General features: G+C 40.3%; 2 protein-coding genes, 1 long non-coding RNA gene and 1 other non-coding gene across 7 annotated transcripts; 3 read left to right on the top strand and 1 right to left on the bottom strand.

Moving 5' to 3' along the window:
- Positions 1 to 47: 47 nt before the first annotated feature.
- On the bottom strand, positions 48 to 2,639 carry LOC101764280. The gene is made up of 3 exons (XR_215621.3): positions 1,468 to 2,639; positions 849 to 931; positions 48 to 359 (listed from the first exon to the last, which is right to left on the bottom strand). It is a non-coding gene; the product is annotated as an uncharacterized LOC101764280 (long non-coding RNA).
- A 3,301-nt stretch (positions 2,640 to 5,940) lies between these two features.
- On the top strand, positions 5,941 to 6,022 carry TRNAS-UGA. The gene has a single exon. It is a non-coding gene; the product is annotated as a tRNA-Ser (tRNA).
- Positions 5,997 to 9,236, top strand: LOC101762796 (prosaposin). Of its 3 annotated transcripts, none has more exons than XM_004978493.3 (6): positions 5,997 to 6,243; positions 6,348 to 6,450; positions 7,941 to 8,122; positions 8,338 to 8,535; positions 8,605 to 8,664; positions 8,902 to 9,236. In XM_004978493.3, the coding sequence occupies exons 2-6, from the start codon at positions 6,369 to 6,371 to the stop codon at positions 9,058 to 9,060; spliced, it is 681 nt and encodes a 226-aa protein (XP_004978550.1). In that variant the 5' UTR covers positions 5,997 to 6,243; positions 6,348 to 6,368; the 3' UTR covers positions 9,061 to 9,236. The 3 variants fall into 3 exon arrangements, with proteins under 3 accessions (XP_004978550.1, XP_014661083.1, XP_004978551.1); XM_014805597.2 differs by having other exon boundaries at positions 6,344 to 6,450; XM_004978494.3 differs by having other exon boundaries at positions 5,997 to 6,248; positions 6,344 to 6,450.
- A 407-nt stretch (positions 9,237 to 9,643) lies between these two features.
- On the top strand, positions 9,644 to 15,961 carry LOC101762118. 2 transcript variants are annotated; one of them, XR_002678833.1, is made up of 14 exons: positions 9,644 to 9,804; positions 9,888 to 10,052; positions 10,536 to 10,634; positions 10,861 to 10,947; positions 11,033 to 11,101; positions 11,190 to 11,286; positions 11,378 to 11,480; positions 11,873 to 12,080; positions 12,159 to 12,272; positions 13,253 to 13,384; positions 14,046 to 14,126; positions 14,589 to 14,705; positions 14,773 to 14,881; positions 15,368 to 15,498. XR_002678833.1 is itself a non-coding variant. In XM_004978489.4 (13 exons), the coding sequence occupies exons 1-13, from the start codon at positions 9,685 to 9,687 to the stop codon at positions 15,455 to 15,457; spliced, it is 1,482 nt and encodes a 493-aa protein (XP_004978546.1). In that variant the 5' UTR covers positions 9,648 to 9,684; the 3' UTR covers positions 15,458 to 15,961. The 2 variants fall into 2 exon arrangements, 1 of the variants encoding a protein (XP_004978546.1); XM_004978489.4 differs by lacking the exon at positions 14,773 to 14,881 and having other exon boundaries at positions 9,648 to 9,804; positions 15,368 to 15,961.
- Positions 15,962 to 16,233: the final 272 nt, after the last annotated feature.

The raw sequence follows: 16,233 nt of genomic DNA, 5'->3' as shown, positions 1-16,233 counted from the left end.
TGGGTCCTAGCTACCATAAATTAGGGCAAGTAACTTCCATGAAGATCTGGCATGAAAATAAAGAAATTATTTAATTGTTTTTAAAAATATAATATAAAGGTCTTTTGGAGGTCTTTTGGAATATGCTATATATAAAGGTCTTTTGGTGGTAACTTGTGCGACTTGATCTTCTCTTCCGAATCACACTTCTCACGCCTTCAGTCAATCCCGTGAATCATGATCTCAGGCAACCCGTGAATCACACCTTCACGTTTCCAATGCCTTCGCACCTTCAACCTCATTCTCAAAGTCATCCTAGCCTCATGCTGAAAAGACACTAGCCTCGCACCTTGAGTCCTGGCTTGCTTGCTCCAACGAACCTGAGTAAAATACAGTAAACAACTCAGCACTCGGGTTAGCTTCGAGCGCTCGAGGGTAAGTTTTGTTATATCCTGGTGATCAGCGGTTATCTCTTGGCTTAGCTTCGAGACCGAATTTACAAAGGCGACCCGAGGATAGTACTACTTTCACGCCAAAATAGCCCCTCGAGGTTAGGGACCCTTGCCCGAAGTTTATTGCTTTGCAAAGCTATGTGGTTCGCGCCGAACGAAACGACCTCGAGTGTGACCGTCTTTTTCGGCGATCCCAACAGCTAGTTCAAAAGTTTAACTATTAACCAGCGCAAGCACAACCAATCGAAGGCTATCAAAACAATTATGCCTGCGACAATACAGAAACCACAACAGCAACACAGCAACATTGAACTCCAAGCAGGGTAAACCATAAACATGGAGGCTTCTGGTGTAGTCTTTACTCCTAGCTGAAATGCTATGAAACTCCTCAGTGTTTCTAGAGTTGAAATGACCTACCATCGCTAAAAATACATCTTGATATCCTTCATGTGTGGTCTTTACATCAAGCTGCTCCAACAGCACCCTACTTGTGGTTACTACTGCATCAGAATGGAGGCTGTCAGTAATTTGTAAACGGTTAATTCAAAATGATAAAAGAGTCACCACATGGTACCAAAACAGAACAGATTTACTACATGGTACTACAGGTGTGTCCCTTACAATTCCAATGTGATCGATTGGATGTGTATTTTCTTTCAGTATCAACTCAAAAGGATTGCTGGAACATGATTCAGGCTTCGCAGATATGCCATTGGATGTTTCTGATATGCCAATGTTCTACATCAACAGGTTGAAAAGCAAAGATAGAGCAGGCCTACTTTACCGAGTGCTCGAAAGCTAAAGCACTTAAACAGATTGTTGAAGCTTTCGCTCATTGTATTGGTTAAAATTTCTGCATTCAAGGCTTGACACATCAATCTAAATGGAAGCACAAGGCACATAATACTGCAATTGCAATCCCAAAGGAAAATTTGGAATACCAAACAGATATCATTCAGATTTACTTATCTACAATTTTGAGATGCCCTCCGGGCAGCCACAAACATGTCTCCTGTATGTAACCAAGTAAGCTGACCTTTCTAGCTGCTCATTCAAAGCTGACCTTTCTCCCTCGCAAGACTTTGAAGAGGAAAAGGAACAGGACACAGAAATTCCGAAGTGTCCTGAAACAAGCAAGGAAAGCAGGGAGATCATTAGCTTTTGAACCTTCTCTTAACTCTCAGAAGATGAAGACTGGGGATAAGAAAACTCCTGAAAGCAAGGACACCAAAGATCCAAATGAAGTTTTACTGCTCAGGAGAAAACATATCCCACTCCCCCTCCTGGACAGCTTTTGGTCCACACAAATGATGGTTCAGATTTCTGGATAAATGCAAGTTGCCAGAGCTGAAGGTGTCTGACAGAAAATTCTCTGCATTCAATCCAGGAGATCAGGAGAAGATGCAAGATACATCTGAAGGTGTCAGTTGGAACTGGCTACCTGCCCAAGGGTATTCTGGTTGGAGTTAAAGAAGATTTGCTAGAGGTGGAAGGTTAGAACAAAGGGGAGTTCTACTGGGGTTTATATCATAAATAGGCTCTCAAACTTCAGGTGGTACTTGGTGCTTGTTTATGGGCCTGCTCAACATGAATGGTTTGCAGCCTTCATTGAGGAAATGAAGTCAACTTGCAGTAACATTAATTTTCCTCTCAGTATGATCAGGCTTAAGTTGAAATTAACGTGATGGAAATCAACAGGAATGGAACAAAACCAGGAAGAGTCTGATGGGGGAGACAAAGTGGATGAGGATGATGATGAAGAGCTAGAGGATGATGACTTATTGGGAGACGACCTGGGTGGTGTAAAAGAAGGGGCTCCCCAAGAACCAGATAGTGTTGTGACAAGGAGCAGAAGAAAAGTGATGAAGCTGGAGAGCAAAATGGCAGTAGTTGGGACAGAATAATAATCAGGGGAGGTTTGTTAGAAGGCTGCTGCAAATGGATCAGACAGAAGAGCTGAGAAAGGTGTGTCTTGTGCCTGGATGTATTAAATGCTTCAAGCTATGGAACTGGAGGAGCAGGATATGGACAGTGAGGAAGAAAGTGAAACAATTGGCTTGCAGGATAAGGAAATGGTCTCCTTGCCAGAAGAGTGGATTTATGCATTCAACCAATCTGACTACCAAAACCAGGGGGCAGAATACTGGTAGCCAGCAGAAAGAACAGGTCCAGCAAGAGGGCCAGATTCAACAAGGGAAAATTGTTAAAGAAGTTACCAAAAGACCAAGGGACCAAGGTGAAGACAGCTAAAAGGGGGCCTATCCAAGTGGACAAAAAAGTAAAAGAAATCCAATTGACACAGAACCATGCTACAAAGAGCGCAAGGCGTCAAGATGAAGTGGACTAGTGGAGTCTTAAGCACAGAAAGGTAATAAAGGTGGTTCATTAAATCCTTTGGAGAACCCGGATTTTATTTCTATTGCTAGGCAAGTAGGTATTTAACTAATTATATTGGGGATGGAAATCCAAATAGTTGTAAGGCTCTAGATGTATTATAATCTATAGAAAAAAGTAGAGAGCCTGGCTTTACCAATGATTGTAACGGTAGTAATGTAGCATCTTGTAAGGAAAAGCATGGAGAGGATGGCAATCCTCTTAGTCTTAGGTGAGCAGGAAGATGGTCCTGGGACACCTGCTACATGGAAAGTAGAGATGATGTTGACATAGAGACTAAAGTACCATGATAAATAAGTTAGGTGGTAAGGAACACTTCAAATTTTCAAAGACAGGTCATTTATGGAATATCAGAGGTTTGGATAAAATTTGTAGGATCCCAGCCTTGGCTAGTAGAATTAGAGACACACATGCTGATTTTGTGGGAGTGATGGAAACAAAAAAAAAAGGGGATAGTTTAGTCCAAGCCTGCTTAGGTCCTTTACGGGTAATATTCCTTCCTTTTGAGTGGTCCTATTTACCAGCAAAAGGCTCCGCTGATTTGTTCACTATGACAGTGGGAGACATTTTAGAATTCTGTTAGTGTTATGCTCTTACTGGTTTTAGCTGGAAGTTAGTAGTAGTGTATGGCTCACCTTATGAGGAAGGTAAACATGTTATTTTAGATGAACTTCAAGTGTAATACCAGATGGCAGGATCCAACTCTCATTGGTGGTTACTTTAATTTAGTTAGAATCAGTACTGGTAACAATAATAATAGGATTAATCATAGATGGGCTGATGCTTTCAATGAATGCTTGAATAGATGGGCCTTAGTTGAGTTATATGCCCAAATAGAAAGTTTATCTGACATAAAAACCAAGAGAATCTAGTGATGGAAAAAATTTATAGTATAATTGTGACCACAAGTTGGGAAGAAGCCTGTGTGCTTTTGTAATAGGGATAGTTTGGTCTGTACAAGCCTGTGTGCTTGGTTCCTCCTTTTGAAAGTCACTGTAAGCTGGTAATCCCAGCGTGTTCATCTGTACTGCAAAAACTGTTTATATGATTTCTATAAAAGCAGGGAAACCCTTTTTTTTAAAAAAAAATTGAAGATGGCAAGCACTGCTTTTCATGTGGAGGACAACCCTTGGAATTTCTTTCCTTGGGATTCCAAATGGATTGCCTCATGTTGAGACTCTGCATGTTAAGTGATTGTGAAGACTCAGGTTTCTTTTTTCAACGCCCTCCAAAATTTTTAGTCAGTGACACTATTCTTCATGTTCCACAGTTTTTTTTTTGTGACTTCTCATGTCATCTTTTCAGATACATGAGATTTACACAGGCTCCTCTCAGATTTATGTTTCTAAGGCATTTGACCATGAAGATAACTTTTGCAAGCGCCAAATGATTTGGTAAAAATGCAATACTTCAATTAGCTTATCTTTTTTGGGAGCAGCTCAATTCCTGGTGACCTTCATTTGTATGTAAGATGTTATTCCATCTGCACCATCATCCACTTTGATCTCGTTCACTAGTGTACTCTCCTGCCTGATGTTCCCTGATCTTTCTTTACACTATGTTTAGTGGCTTATAGAAAACTCCACTGGCCGGTTGTAAGTCGCTTTTCTTTTTGTTTTTATTTCCTTCTAATAAAACTTTGCGGCAACTCTCTTCCTGCCCTTTAAAAAAAAAGGAAAAGAAAACTGGGAGTTGGTATACCACCAGTGTACTAGTTCAATAATCTGAAATATTGTCCAAGCCAAGTGTGGATTGCTGCAGTCTTGGAGTACTCCTGTAACAAAATCGATCATTTATATTGTATATTTGCCACTGATGTTTTCTTCCGTTGCACGTAATTGTCATGCTATTGATTTTGACACTGACAATAGCTAGTGTCAAATTCTGTGCAGATGCTCTGTGTATATCCGAGCTAGAGGGAAAGTAACTGGGCCAACTGGGAGAACACGACGGCCACATGTCAGCCAAGTCAGAACTCGTGCCAGAAGGCAGGAAGTCTGGAAGGCTGTTTGTGACAATTTTGTAAGAACTTTACTTTCAAAAAAAAAATAATTTTGTAAGAACTTGTGTGAGTCACATATGACGAAGGACAAGAAAGGTAATAGTAAATCATTGTCACGAGCTTTTCATCAGTGGATAGTGTGGAGGAGCGTGGAGAGTCTAGAGCACGCATTCTAGTTGACAGGGCCTTGATTATTCTAAGGAGATTACTAGTGTAGTGGTGTGTACGAAGGACGAAGATGGGTAGGTTATACTGACGCTGATGCAGCAGCCAGCAGTGCGCCTGTACTGATTCAATGTTTGTGTACAAGAATGATGTTCTTCCTTCCTTACGAAAAGGTAGGTAAAAAAGAGTCTCCTTGGGTTCTTCAACTATCTGCATCTCTGTAACCTAATTGGAAATGCCGAGCTTGATCTTGTAATTTACGTGGTTACGTAGTAACTGTATGCGGTCACTTTTCTATAGTTGCTACAGCGGTATTCTCTCTGTTCCAAATTGCAGGTTATTTTAGTTTTTTTTTTGCATAATTTTTGCTATGCACTTTATGTCTAGATGCATATCAAGAGCAATGAATTTAGAAAAGTTAAAACGATCTATAATTTGGGATGAAGGGAGTACTTTCTGGTAACCTAATTATGAGTGTTTTCCATGTATCTGTACGTGGTCATCTTTCTATAGTTGGAGAAAAAACACATGCGACAGGTGTTGTTTTGGCTAAGGATGACTCTACGAAATACTTCCTGCCGAAGCCGGTAATGGTGTTGGGAGCTGGGGCACCTTACTAAACAGTAGATTACTAGGCCGGGTTACCATCCATGTTGGGCCTAACCAAACACGCAATCCTTCGTGGTTCAGTATTTTTTTTCAGGAAAAAAAGTCTTACTTATCCCCTTGAATGAACTATATATGTGCTTAGTGTGAGTTTGTGTTAATTGATTCTTTATTAAAGTCCAAGATCGCCCGCTCTAAATAAATCCTCAAACTTGCAAAAGCGATCCTGGACGTGAATTAGCCCACGTGTCATGGACGATAGCCCGATGGATGCGGCAGGCGGTGAGGTTGACATGATGTTAAGTCTAGTTATATATTAACATGCTAATCATTTTCAAAAGCGTCGATATGTCCGAGTGGTTAAGGAGACAGACTTGAAATCTGTTGGGCTACGCCCGCGCAGGTTCGAACCCTGCTGTCGACGTTTTTTTTATTTTTTTTTGGGGGGGATTGGATTCAGTTCCTAACCCTAGCACGGCAGGACTCGAAATCCGGCACGCTACGTCAACCCAAGCCGACAAGGATCCCCCTCCGCCCTCCGCCCCTATCAATTAAGTTCTATCGAGCTAGTCCGCGCGCGGCTCCGATTTGATTGCTTCCGTTCCTTGCTGCTCCTCGATTTGATTGATTGATTGATTCCGTGAGGTGAGGTCTGCAATTTCGATTGATTTCCCCTGCAATTTCGATTGCTTTCGTTCCCCTGCCCCTCCCTCGTCGATTTGTTGCTCAGACGATCCCGTGGCAGGCAGCTTGACAAGGAAATCGTCACCATGGGGTCCAAAGCACCTTTCTTTCTCTTAGTCCTCTTGCTGCTCGTCGCCTGGGCACCATCTGCACAAGCCAGGGATGCTGGTAAGTACTAATTACTGCTCCATAGCCTTGCCTTCCTACCTTCTCAAGGATGTTTGTTCTGTTCAGTGTTCACCTTCACCATGCCATGTCACGATTGTTGCTTGTGTTAGCCTTGAAGAAGATGTAGATCTTCTTAGGTATGTCTGTTGTACATCTTCTTAGGTATATGTCTGTTGTACATAAAGAAGACTGTGTCAAATGTGTGGATGTTTAGGGTAAGGTTCCAGATGATGAGATTTAGCATGTTTTCATGGCCCTCTTATGCTCGTACCTTCAGTAGCATAGGCACATAACATAGCTTAATCAAGTTATCCATCCATTGCTGCTGCCGGTACCACTCTCTGCTTGATAACAAACCTGTTTCCTTGATACTCCCTCCGTCCCAAATTACTATTCGTTTTGGCTTTTCTAGATACATAACTCTTGCTATGCACCTAGCTATGTACCTAGAAAAGCCAAAACGAATAGTAATTTGGGACGGAGGGAGTACTCTACAAATCCAAGCTTTGCCTTAGGCTCCAGTCCTCCAGATAGCCCTCCGCACAGCGTAATGCAAGGATGACGGCCACTCTGGTCACAATGGACCGTGTGGGAAACCCAAAATTTATGTATAGCTCACATATATTATTTCTCTCAAATGTTAGTGCTTGTTGTGGCCAAGTTTGCTATGCCTCTTTTTCAAGGCATAGCTGGGATATGTACTTCCTAATTACCGCTCAACAGCCTTCCATTCCTACATTATCTGGGATGTCTGTTCTGTTCACCGGATACTAGCACCACTGACTATATATGTTGCCAACTATACCATTGCCATGGCACTCTTGTTGCTTGTGTTCACATTGAAAAAAAAAACTATCATCTCTTGATGCAGATTTGCTTATGTAATCTCTTCATCTGTTGTCCATATACAAGGTTGTAACGTGTTTAGGGTGCTTTACTCGGTTCAAGATGAGATTTAACATGTCTTATTTTGTGGCCACCTTATGCCAGTACCTTTGGTAGCGTAGATACATAAGATATCTTATAATCATGCCATCCATCCATCCATTGCAGCCAGCATCACTGTAGTAGTGTTAACAGACCAGTTTCCTTGCCAGTCTACTTTATTCAAGCTTTGGCTTGGGCTCCAAATAGTTTGGTGTTCCTCCGCACAGCGTAATGTGAAGACGATGGCCACTCTGGTCACTGTGTGGAAAACCCAAAATTTATAACTCACAGCCTCACATATCTTATTTCTCTCAAATGTTAATGCTTGTTGTGCCCAAGTTTGCTATGCCTCTTTTTCAAGGCATAACTGGGATATGAAAATTAACACCAAAACAAACACAACACGGCTCAATCTAGCCAGAACTAATTACTTTGGCTCCAAACGCATGAAATGCCCCCTCATTTATTACTTTATTAGCACTGGTTCTTCTGCCTGCAAAATTATCATACCCGATTTATTGCTTTTTCAATTTTTCTTGATCCTCACACAATGGAACTCCCAGATCACAGCCCAATCTACAAGGAACATATTCCTGTCCATCTCAGGAGTAGCAGCCCACTATGCTCAGGTTGTGAAAACTTCGCGAGTGAAGCTATCAGTTATCTCAGTGAGAAACAAACACAAGATAAGATCATGGAATTCCTTCATGATGCTTGTTCTCAGTCATTCTCCTTGGAGCAGAAGGTAATAACATTTTCTGGTTATTCTTACAATTAGGTGTGATAGTAAGTATGTATATCGTGGAAAAGAAAAATACCATCTATCAGTGAAAGATATTACTTGCATTAACATCTGATTGCCTTACCCCTCATTGCATGCCATGCTTGAATGATACTCCTGAAAGAGCAATGGTAGATGAGTTCATTGTAGTTATCATTGACACTTTTCTATATCTACAGTGTCTTGAATTGATGGACTCCTATGCAACTCTCCTGTTTGCCAAGATTACGGAGATCAAGCCAGAAGAGTTCTGCAAACAGTATGGCCTATGCAGGGACACCGCCCTTTTCTCTGGTGTGCGAAGTGACAGTACTTGTGTGTTTTGCCACCACCTGCTTGATGAAATTATGTCCAAACTGAAAGATCCAGATGCGGAGGTAATTGCTTCACGTCTTTTATAAATTTATCCTTTCTGCATCTAACAATTTTCTATTTGATGTCTGTAGTTTGAGATAATTCAAATTCTCATCAAGGAGTGCAATAAGATCGAAGGTCATGTTCAGCAGGTAAGGAATTTGGTACTTCTTTCCTATGACCCATTGATGTGTAAACCTTCCTTAAATTGCAGAAATGTCAGATTTAGTTCGGTGCAAGAACAAACACTTGCATAAATGCTTATCCTTAAAAATGTGTGTAGAAATCTAAAATTTAGTACTAGGAGTTGTTTTCTGCTTCTTCAGTTAATGTATGCCAGTGCAAGAGATTTATAATGTATGCGTTTAATCATATTATCTTGTTGCCAGTGCAAGAGATTGGTCCTGCAATACGTTCCTCTCATCCTGATCAATGGTGAGAAGTTCCTTGAGAAGAATGATGTGTGCGCACTCGTGCAAGCGTGTCCAGCCAGTCAAAAGACGTCAGCCAGCTCATTCTTGGACGAGGGATTGGTGAGTGATGCATGAAGATTGGAAGATTACACAAAGAGCAAGAGGATCGTGAAAATAGTACAGTATTTGTTTGTACATAAGGCGATAAACCATGGCTTCTGTATTCTTCTCCTCCTGCATTCTTGGAAATCCTTATATTGTGTATACAATTGTTTTTCATGCCAATCTGTCAATTTCGTATCCTGGTGCAACCTGTTGCTGCACACCATGCTAATGCATTCGGGGAGCTCATGTGCTAAGCTGCGGATGCAGTCCATAACTTGTCACGAGATATCATAACGCAGTGAAATGAAACAGCAAGATTGTGCGGCATTTCGCATCAAAGGTGTTGTGGCTTCAGAGAAGTATGCGTCCGGAGTCTAAACGTTTGATAAACAACAGCAAATTCATCACAACAAGACACATGCGCTTCAACTGTCCAGTTTGCTCCTAAGCTGGATAACAATATTTACAGCAGCATTCTCCGACTTTTTTTTGGAGATGCCTAGGCAAAAGATGTTCATGCACTTGGATGGGGGCATTTTAAATTGGATTTTTGAATTTAGCTCACAATTTGGCAGGAGAATCGGCAGGATTTGAACACCGACTCTTCCAAAGCTTTTTAGTCAACCCAAGCCAGGTGGTTACTGGCAGGTCGAAATGACGACGACGCCTCGCCGGCTCCTCCGCGCACGCGCCGAGGCGGCGGTGGCGTCCGTGGTAACCGTCCTCCCCCACGAGATCCCTCCTTTGCTCAGCGCCGCCGCCACCTTCTTCTTCGTAAGCCTCTTGCCTTCGATCCATCTCGCGCTTTCTCCAATTCAGCAACCGCTAACAATTTTTGTGTTGTGGTGGGTGCCCAGATCCTGAGCGCCTACTTCGTGGTGCTGCCGCTGCGTGACGAGGGCGCCATCTCCTTGGGCCTCGACACCCTCCCGGGCCTTTTCGCCGGCTCCCTACTCCTCACCGTCCTCGCCGCCCCAGTCGCCTCCCTCGCCTTCTCCCTCCCGTCCATCCCCAAGCCCAGGGTCCGTGCCACTTCCCTTTCCCCACCTTGGCGGTTTTATTTGCCTAGGGAGCACTAAATCATTTCAGATGTGGACTTTTCCTTAATTTAGTTGTTGCCAGAAGCTGATCGCTTAGATTGTTCGGGAACAGAAAATTATAAGCTTTGCATTCGCACTTGTGGTAGTTGAATGTCTTGCATCCAAGTTCAATTGCAAGTGCATTACATGTCCAATTCAATACTTTTCACTCGTCGTATTGATTCTTGGTTTCTTGTCCTCTGAAGTCGGATTGTTAGAATTAGGGATATAAATTTTAAGAACCAGCAAAACATTCACACCACTAAACAAGACTTGGATAATTTTGTTAAGGCCAAAAGACAGTTTTCAAACCAAAGTTGCCGTGTTTGTTTTTTCTTCATCTTGATGAGATATCCATTTTAAGAATCCAGTCAAATTCTTTCACGGAAACAAGTTAATTTTATCATGTTGTATCTGTGGTTTCAGGCTCTGATTTTGATACATAGGTTCTTCAGCATCTCTCTTCTTGCATTCTTTGGGCTTTGGTTTGCTTCTAGCCCCAGGCAATCTCAATCTGTCTCCCAGGTAATATGTGTCAACAACACCTTGGATTGTTTTGAGTCTATATGCATCAAACTTATTATGCTTCTTTGAAGTCTTGTGGAAATAAGGGATCCTCCAAGACCTCTTCTGTTTTGCTCTCCAGCCACTTTCTGTGTCTACCTAAATTTCCTAATCGACTAGCAACAGTTTTTTTCCCTTTTACACCAAAGAGCTTATTTTTCCTTGTACTTTTGATGTCATGATCAAGTCTAGTGAAGATGGTTCAAGTAAGTATTCCGGGTGGGAAAACCACAGCTGGTTCTACATAGTAGTGAGAATAAGCTTGTTTCTTTGGGTACGTTCTCTCATATTAATTAGATTTTTTTCCTTTTTATGTTTTGGATACTGAAGCTGATTTGAACAACTCTCTCCATCTGAAGGTTTCTTTACTTAATCTCATTACAATATCGTCAACTTGGGCAAGGGTAATTGATGTCATGGACAGTGAGGTATCATTAAAATGTACCAAGTATGTATAATCCTTAATACTTTCCTTTCTTTCTTTTCAACTCCTTTTTTTTTTCCCTTTCAATTCAGTCAGGCTCAAGATTGTTTGGTTTTATTGGGGCTGGTGCTACGCTAGGGCAACTTTTTGGTTCATTGTTTGCTGCAAGCATGGCATGGCTGGGACCCTGTACGCACGTTTCTCTATGAAGATTCTCTTAATAACATAATAAATTCATGTATAATATTTCATGAAATGCAATTTCGTATCTTCTGAACAGTTATGCTCCTTTTTTCGTCCCTCTTGATGGAACTCGCTGCTGTATCATCTAAAGGAATTTGCATTGATGATATTCAGGGTTCAACTGAACTGTCTCCAACAGGGTACGTGATTCTTCAGGACATTTCCATAGACATTCTTGATTTCTTCTTAGTGCTTTGAGATGACCAATCTGCAACCATGCATCTTTTATAGACAAATTTTCATTTGTTAATCCAACTCTTCGCAATCAATTGTAAACTTTAATTTTTTGTTTTGCATAGATTCATGCTGAGAACACCTTGCAATTAGCTGCCCCCCCCCCCCCCCCCCTCCCTCTTTTGTTTGTATCATCTTTTTTGCTTCTTATATAAGGGCAAGCAGCTCTCCTGCCGGTTAAGGGAAAATAAAAGATTCCATTTACACTGAATTTGTAGGCAGTACTAGGATTTAATATGGCTTTTCAGTACTTTCTATGTTCCTTTTGTTAGAATTGAAGATATTTTGCTGCCTGTAGGGCAGAAAAAATTCAAAATACAGAGGCTGATGATGAAATGTCTTCACTGGTCACTTCACCAAGATCACCTTTGCAATCTCGAAAGACCAGTCCTGAGATTTTTGTAATGTTCGAAGGTTTCTGGCTAATCTTGCGCTCGCCCTACCTGATATACATATCTCTATTTCTATGGCTAAGTGCAGTTGTCTCATCCTTCTTTTACTTTCAGGTATGGTTATTCTAAATATGTATCTCTACATGCACCATAAAGTTGCTCTCCAAATCACCTTTTCTCCATGATTTTCAGAAAGTAACAATAATAGCTACTACAATATCAAGTCCAGCTGCCAGAAGGAGAACATTTGCACTGATAAACAGCTTTATAGCAGTTTTTATTCTTGTGGGACAGCTCACTTTGACGGTATTTTGTCCATCTCCAAACTATCCTCAGCCATCTATTTCTATGTACTCCCATATTTATTTACGACAACGTAGATCTTGTATGCCAACCATCATAAGAAAGAAATTTATAGTGTTCGTAGTCTGTTTCCTTACTTCACATGGATTGCCATTCTTTCAGCCTTGGGTACACCATCCAAATTATCCTCAGTACATTGTTTGAGGAAAAAAAAATATCCTCAGTAATCTATTACCAAGTACTCTCATTACATTGCGAATGAGTCTGCAACTCTGCATATCCCAAAGAACAAAATACCACCACGTAGGTCTATATGTTAACCACCATGACAAAGAAATTTAACTTTGTCTGTTTCCTTGATTTCATTTATTGTCATGTTTACAACAGGACACCTCATCAGACTGCACACTACAAGATCAGTTTTTGTATTGAATGTTCAACATTGCAAAATTATCTAATTTACATTTGTCAATGTGTTTCATGTGCTTCCACTGTATTGGATGTGCTGGCTCATCTACTCTATGACAAAGTTCACCTGTATGGTTTTAGTAAACTATTTGATCATATTTGTTCCTTGTCTGGTATTTGTTTTATATAGAGTGTGATCTTGATTCTTTTGAATTGATTTATGCTATATGAAACCCTTTTTATTCTTTTGAACCGAGAAGATACTCCATAGAATGGATCTCAACAATTTTTCCCTTCCTGAGTAATTCCCATTTGAGCTTAAATATTTTCCGATCTATATTTATAATACAATGCAATAAAGTCCAAATGATTCTTGTTGTGTCTACGCTTGTCCAATTTTTTTTAAAAATGTTATTTGATCTTGAAGAAAATAATATAATAATAATATATTGGTCAAATAGTAAAATACCTGCAATGATTGATGAGGTCTGTTATTTTAAACTTTCCTCATGTTTATGATAACAAAATTCTTGGATTTTTAATTATTCCTTTTATGATGTAAACAACCATATCAGGGCCATATCCTTACTGTTGCTGGTGTAATCGTCGCTATCTGTGCATATCCACATGTTGCAGCCTCAAATATGGTTGCCCTTGCTGTATGGCCAACTTGGACTGCTGTGGCTATAACCGAAACAATTCGAAAGGTATCAAACATCAATGGACAACGGACCTCCAGTTGAAACTTTTAGTTTAATTACCATTGAATTTACTGTCCAAATGACACATCGATTATCATTTGTATATGCATATTTGAGACCCGTTAAATCTGAAGTGCAGTAATCAGTAGTCACAAAGATAGGTTTGTACAAAAGAGTTTGTGGGTTTTAATATATCTACTTTGCACTAAGGTTCAAAAGCTTAGAAGTTATCATTTTACAAGATCAATTCTTTTTTATACATTTTGCTAATACTCTGTGCTGCTTCATTCTGTTTAATCTAAAGCAATGCAGCATACACAGGGTCTTCAGTTCTTCTATGTTCAAAAGTCAACGTATATTGCTACTTTGCCATAGATGCGGTACACATTACAACGTTAGGTTTAAAATTGTAGTAGGTCAAACACTCGAACCTGACTGAAAATAATGGAATAATGCCCAGTCAAAGATTTGTTGGTGCAACAGAATTTTTTCTTCATTTACCAACACTGATTTAGGGCATAATAAATTGCAACTACATACCAGGTGGATCCTGTTAAGCACCTACTCAGTGTTGTATATACTTTATGTTATCATTTCTATATTCAGATAACCAGGAATCTAAAAAGTTGGTTTATTGTGCTGTTTTCTAATCTTTGATCATTTACAGGTAGTCATTTATGTTTTTACAAGGCCTGGAAGGGAGTTATTGTTTACAGTTGTCTCACTGGATGAAAAGTACAAAGCCAAGGTAAAAGATAAGTTCCTTACCTAATACGAGCTTGGTGACCAAGACCAGATGGGAGCAGCATGGTTTGGTACGCCATAGGATCTGGCATAGAAAATGTTGCGTAACTCATGTTTATGTTATTTCGAATAAAATGGCAATGTGCCAAAAACATCCTCATGCTACTTTCTACCTTTCCAGCTGATTGTATTTGGAGGGTGCTATAGGATGAAAACTTTTCAATTTTAGTTCATTGTGCACATAAGAGCCTTGTCTCTCAAAACATAAAGTTGCTACACAGCAGCGAATTTAAGGATCTAAGTTTGAAGAAAGTCACCTTTCAGCTGCCTACTTACTTTATTATGAGTATCGGATTCTTCAAAAGTATGTTTGCTATTATTACCGAATGATGTGAAATATTCTTAGGTTGCTTCCTGTTTGTTTTGCAAACTTTGTTACATTAAAAATAAATGTGTTTTCTTGTAGGTTTGTATAGATGTTATTGTCCAAAGGCTAGGTGATGCTACAGCTGCTGGAATTTATAGTTTGCTGTTCAGCAGACTTGAGAAGAAAGCAACCATGGTTACCCTGTATGCATTGCCGGTACGAATCATACATATTGTAGTGATTTGCTAACTCTTTCCAGCTGTTTGATATGTGGTTCTTTTAGTGGTATGTTGCCCATAGGAAGCTACAATGTCATTGCTGATATGCATCACTCCATCAACATGTTATACTCCATTAGTCTAAACTAGTTTAGTCAGATTCCACATGTGAAGGTATGGTTTCATTTTTTCTAAGAATAATAGAAATCTGCACATGGTGTCTTGGGGTCTTGGGTGCTCAAAATGTGAACAGTTTTTCCATTTCTATGAGGATTCCCCATTAGAGGGCATGAGTTTCAGGAGTTTCTAGGTGACCTTTTTGTTTGCAGAGCACAAAGTGTACTAGGGATCCAAACTCCATTTGGAAGACGTAAGGTCAAAAAAATTATTATACACATGCAGAAAATGTTTAACTCTTGCAACTAATGCAAATCCCTTGATTAGAAAAAAAACTTGTCCAACCTTACTAGTTGTAAATAAAGAAATAGACATCCAAGGAGGCATGAACCTAGGTGGTGGGGTGTACACCCAACACCTTCCACCTAAACTAGTGTCACTTCCTTGAACTCTTGTAAGGATTGCTAGATAAATTTATTTTTCTTTCATTTACGAGGTCCTGGGATTGATCACTGAAGATTCACTGTTTTCTTTTTTCATCAGCTCTGCTTCCTGTGGCTTCTCATTGCATTTCATTTGGGGCGGCTCCAGACAAATCTTGCCAGACCTAAGGCGGCTCCTGTGGCATCCTAATTCCTGCAGGGTTAAAAATTGATACCCCTATATATTTCCGCATTATCACCTAAGGCGGCTCCTCCAGTTGCTCCTGCTGTTTTCTTCTCTAGGTTTTGAGTCTACAGATAGCTGCTGGAGGTACTGACACGAGATGGTCAGTGCTTTCAGCATGTAGAAACTAGAAAGTATGGTTGCCAAAGGACATGCCCCTGTGGATATTGAACTGCTCGTTTCAAAGAATGGCAGGTTCATGGAGGAGCTTGTGAGTCTGGAGTTTTCCTTTTGGGATGAATTGGACTATTACAGAGAATGTTTAACATATACAAGTGTGGAAGAGAAGTACAAGATACAGAAAGAGGAACGTTAGGAGTTAGGACTACACACAGTAGTAGAATAATTTGTGGTCTTTGTACCGTCTTATGTACCCACGTGGCAAGTGATGCAAACTGCAAGGTATGTACGCTAATGTTAATGAATGCAGAAAGAATAGTCTCGGTAAGACATGCAATTGACGATTCTGAACCTCCTTGCTTGTTTCAAAGGATGAAAACATGTAGTGTTTTTCTTCTAGAGAAGGATGAATTTGCCGTTAGCTAGAGAGAGAGAGTTCAATATGTAGTGTACAATACAAAGAAAATAGGGATGCTAATGCTGCATGTAATGCATGCAGATGCATTTTGATGCAAGGTATATATTACTCCGTGCTATTTATTATCTTGGCTCGACTCCAATATAATCAACAGCATACAGTAGCTGAAGACACTGAATCGGCTAACCAAACGTTCAACTGCCAA

Source organism: Setaria italica, chromosome VIII (assembly GCF_000263155.2).
Source record: "Setaria italica strain Yugu1 chromosome VIII, Setaria_italica_v2.0, whole genome shotgun sequence".
Lineage (NCBI taxonomy): Eukaryota > Viridiplantae > Streptophyta > Magnoliopsida > Poales > Poaceae > Setaria > Setaria italica.
This window is presented reverse-complemented; position numbering and strand designations above follow the sequence as displayed.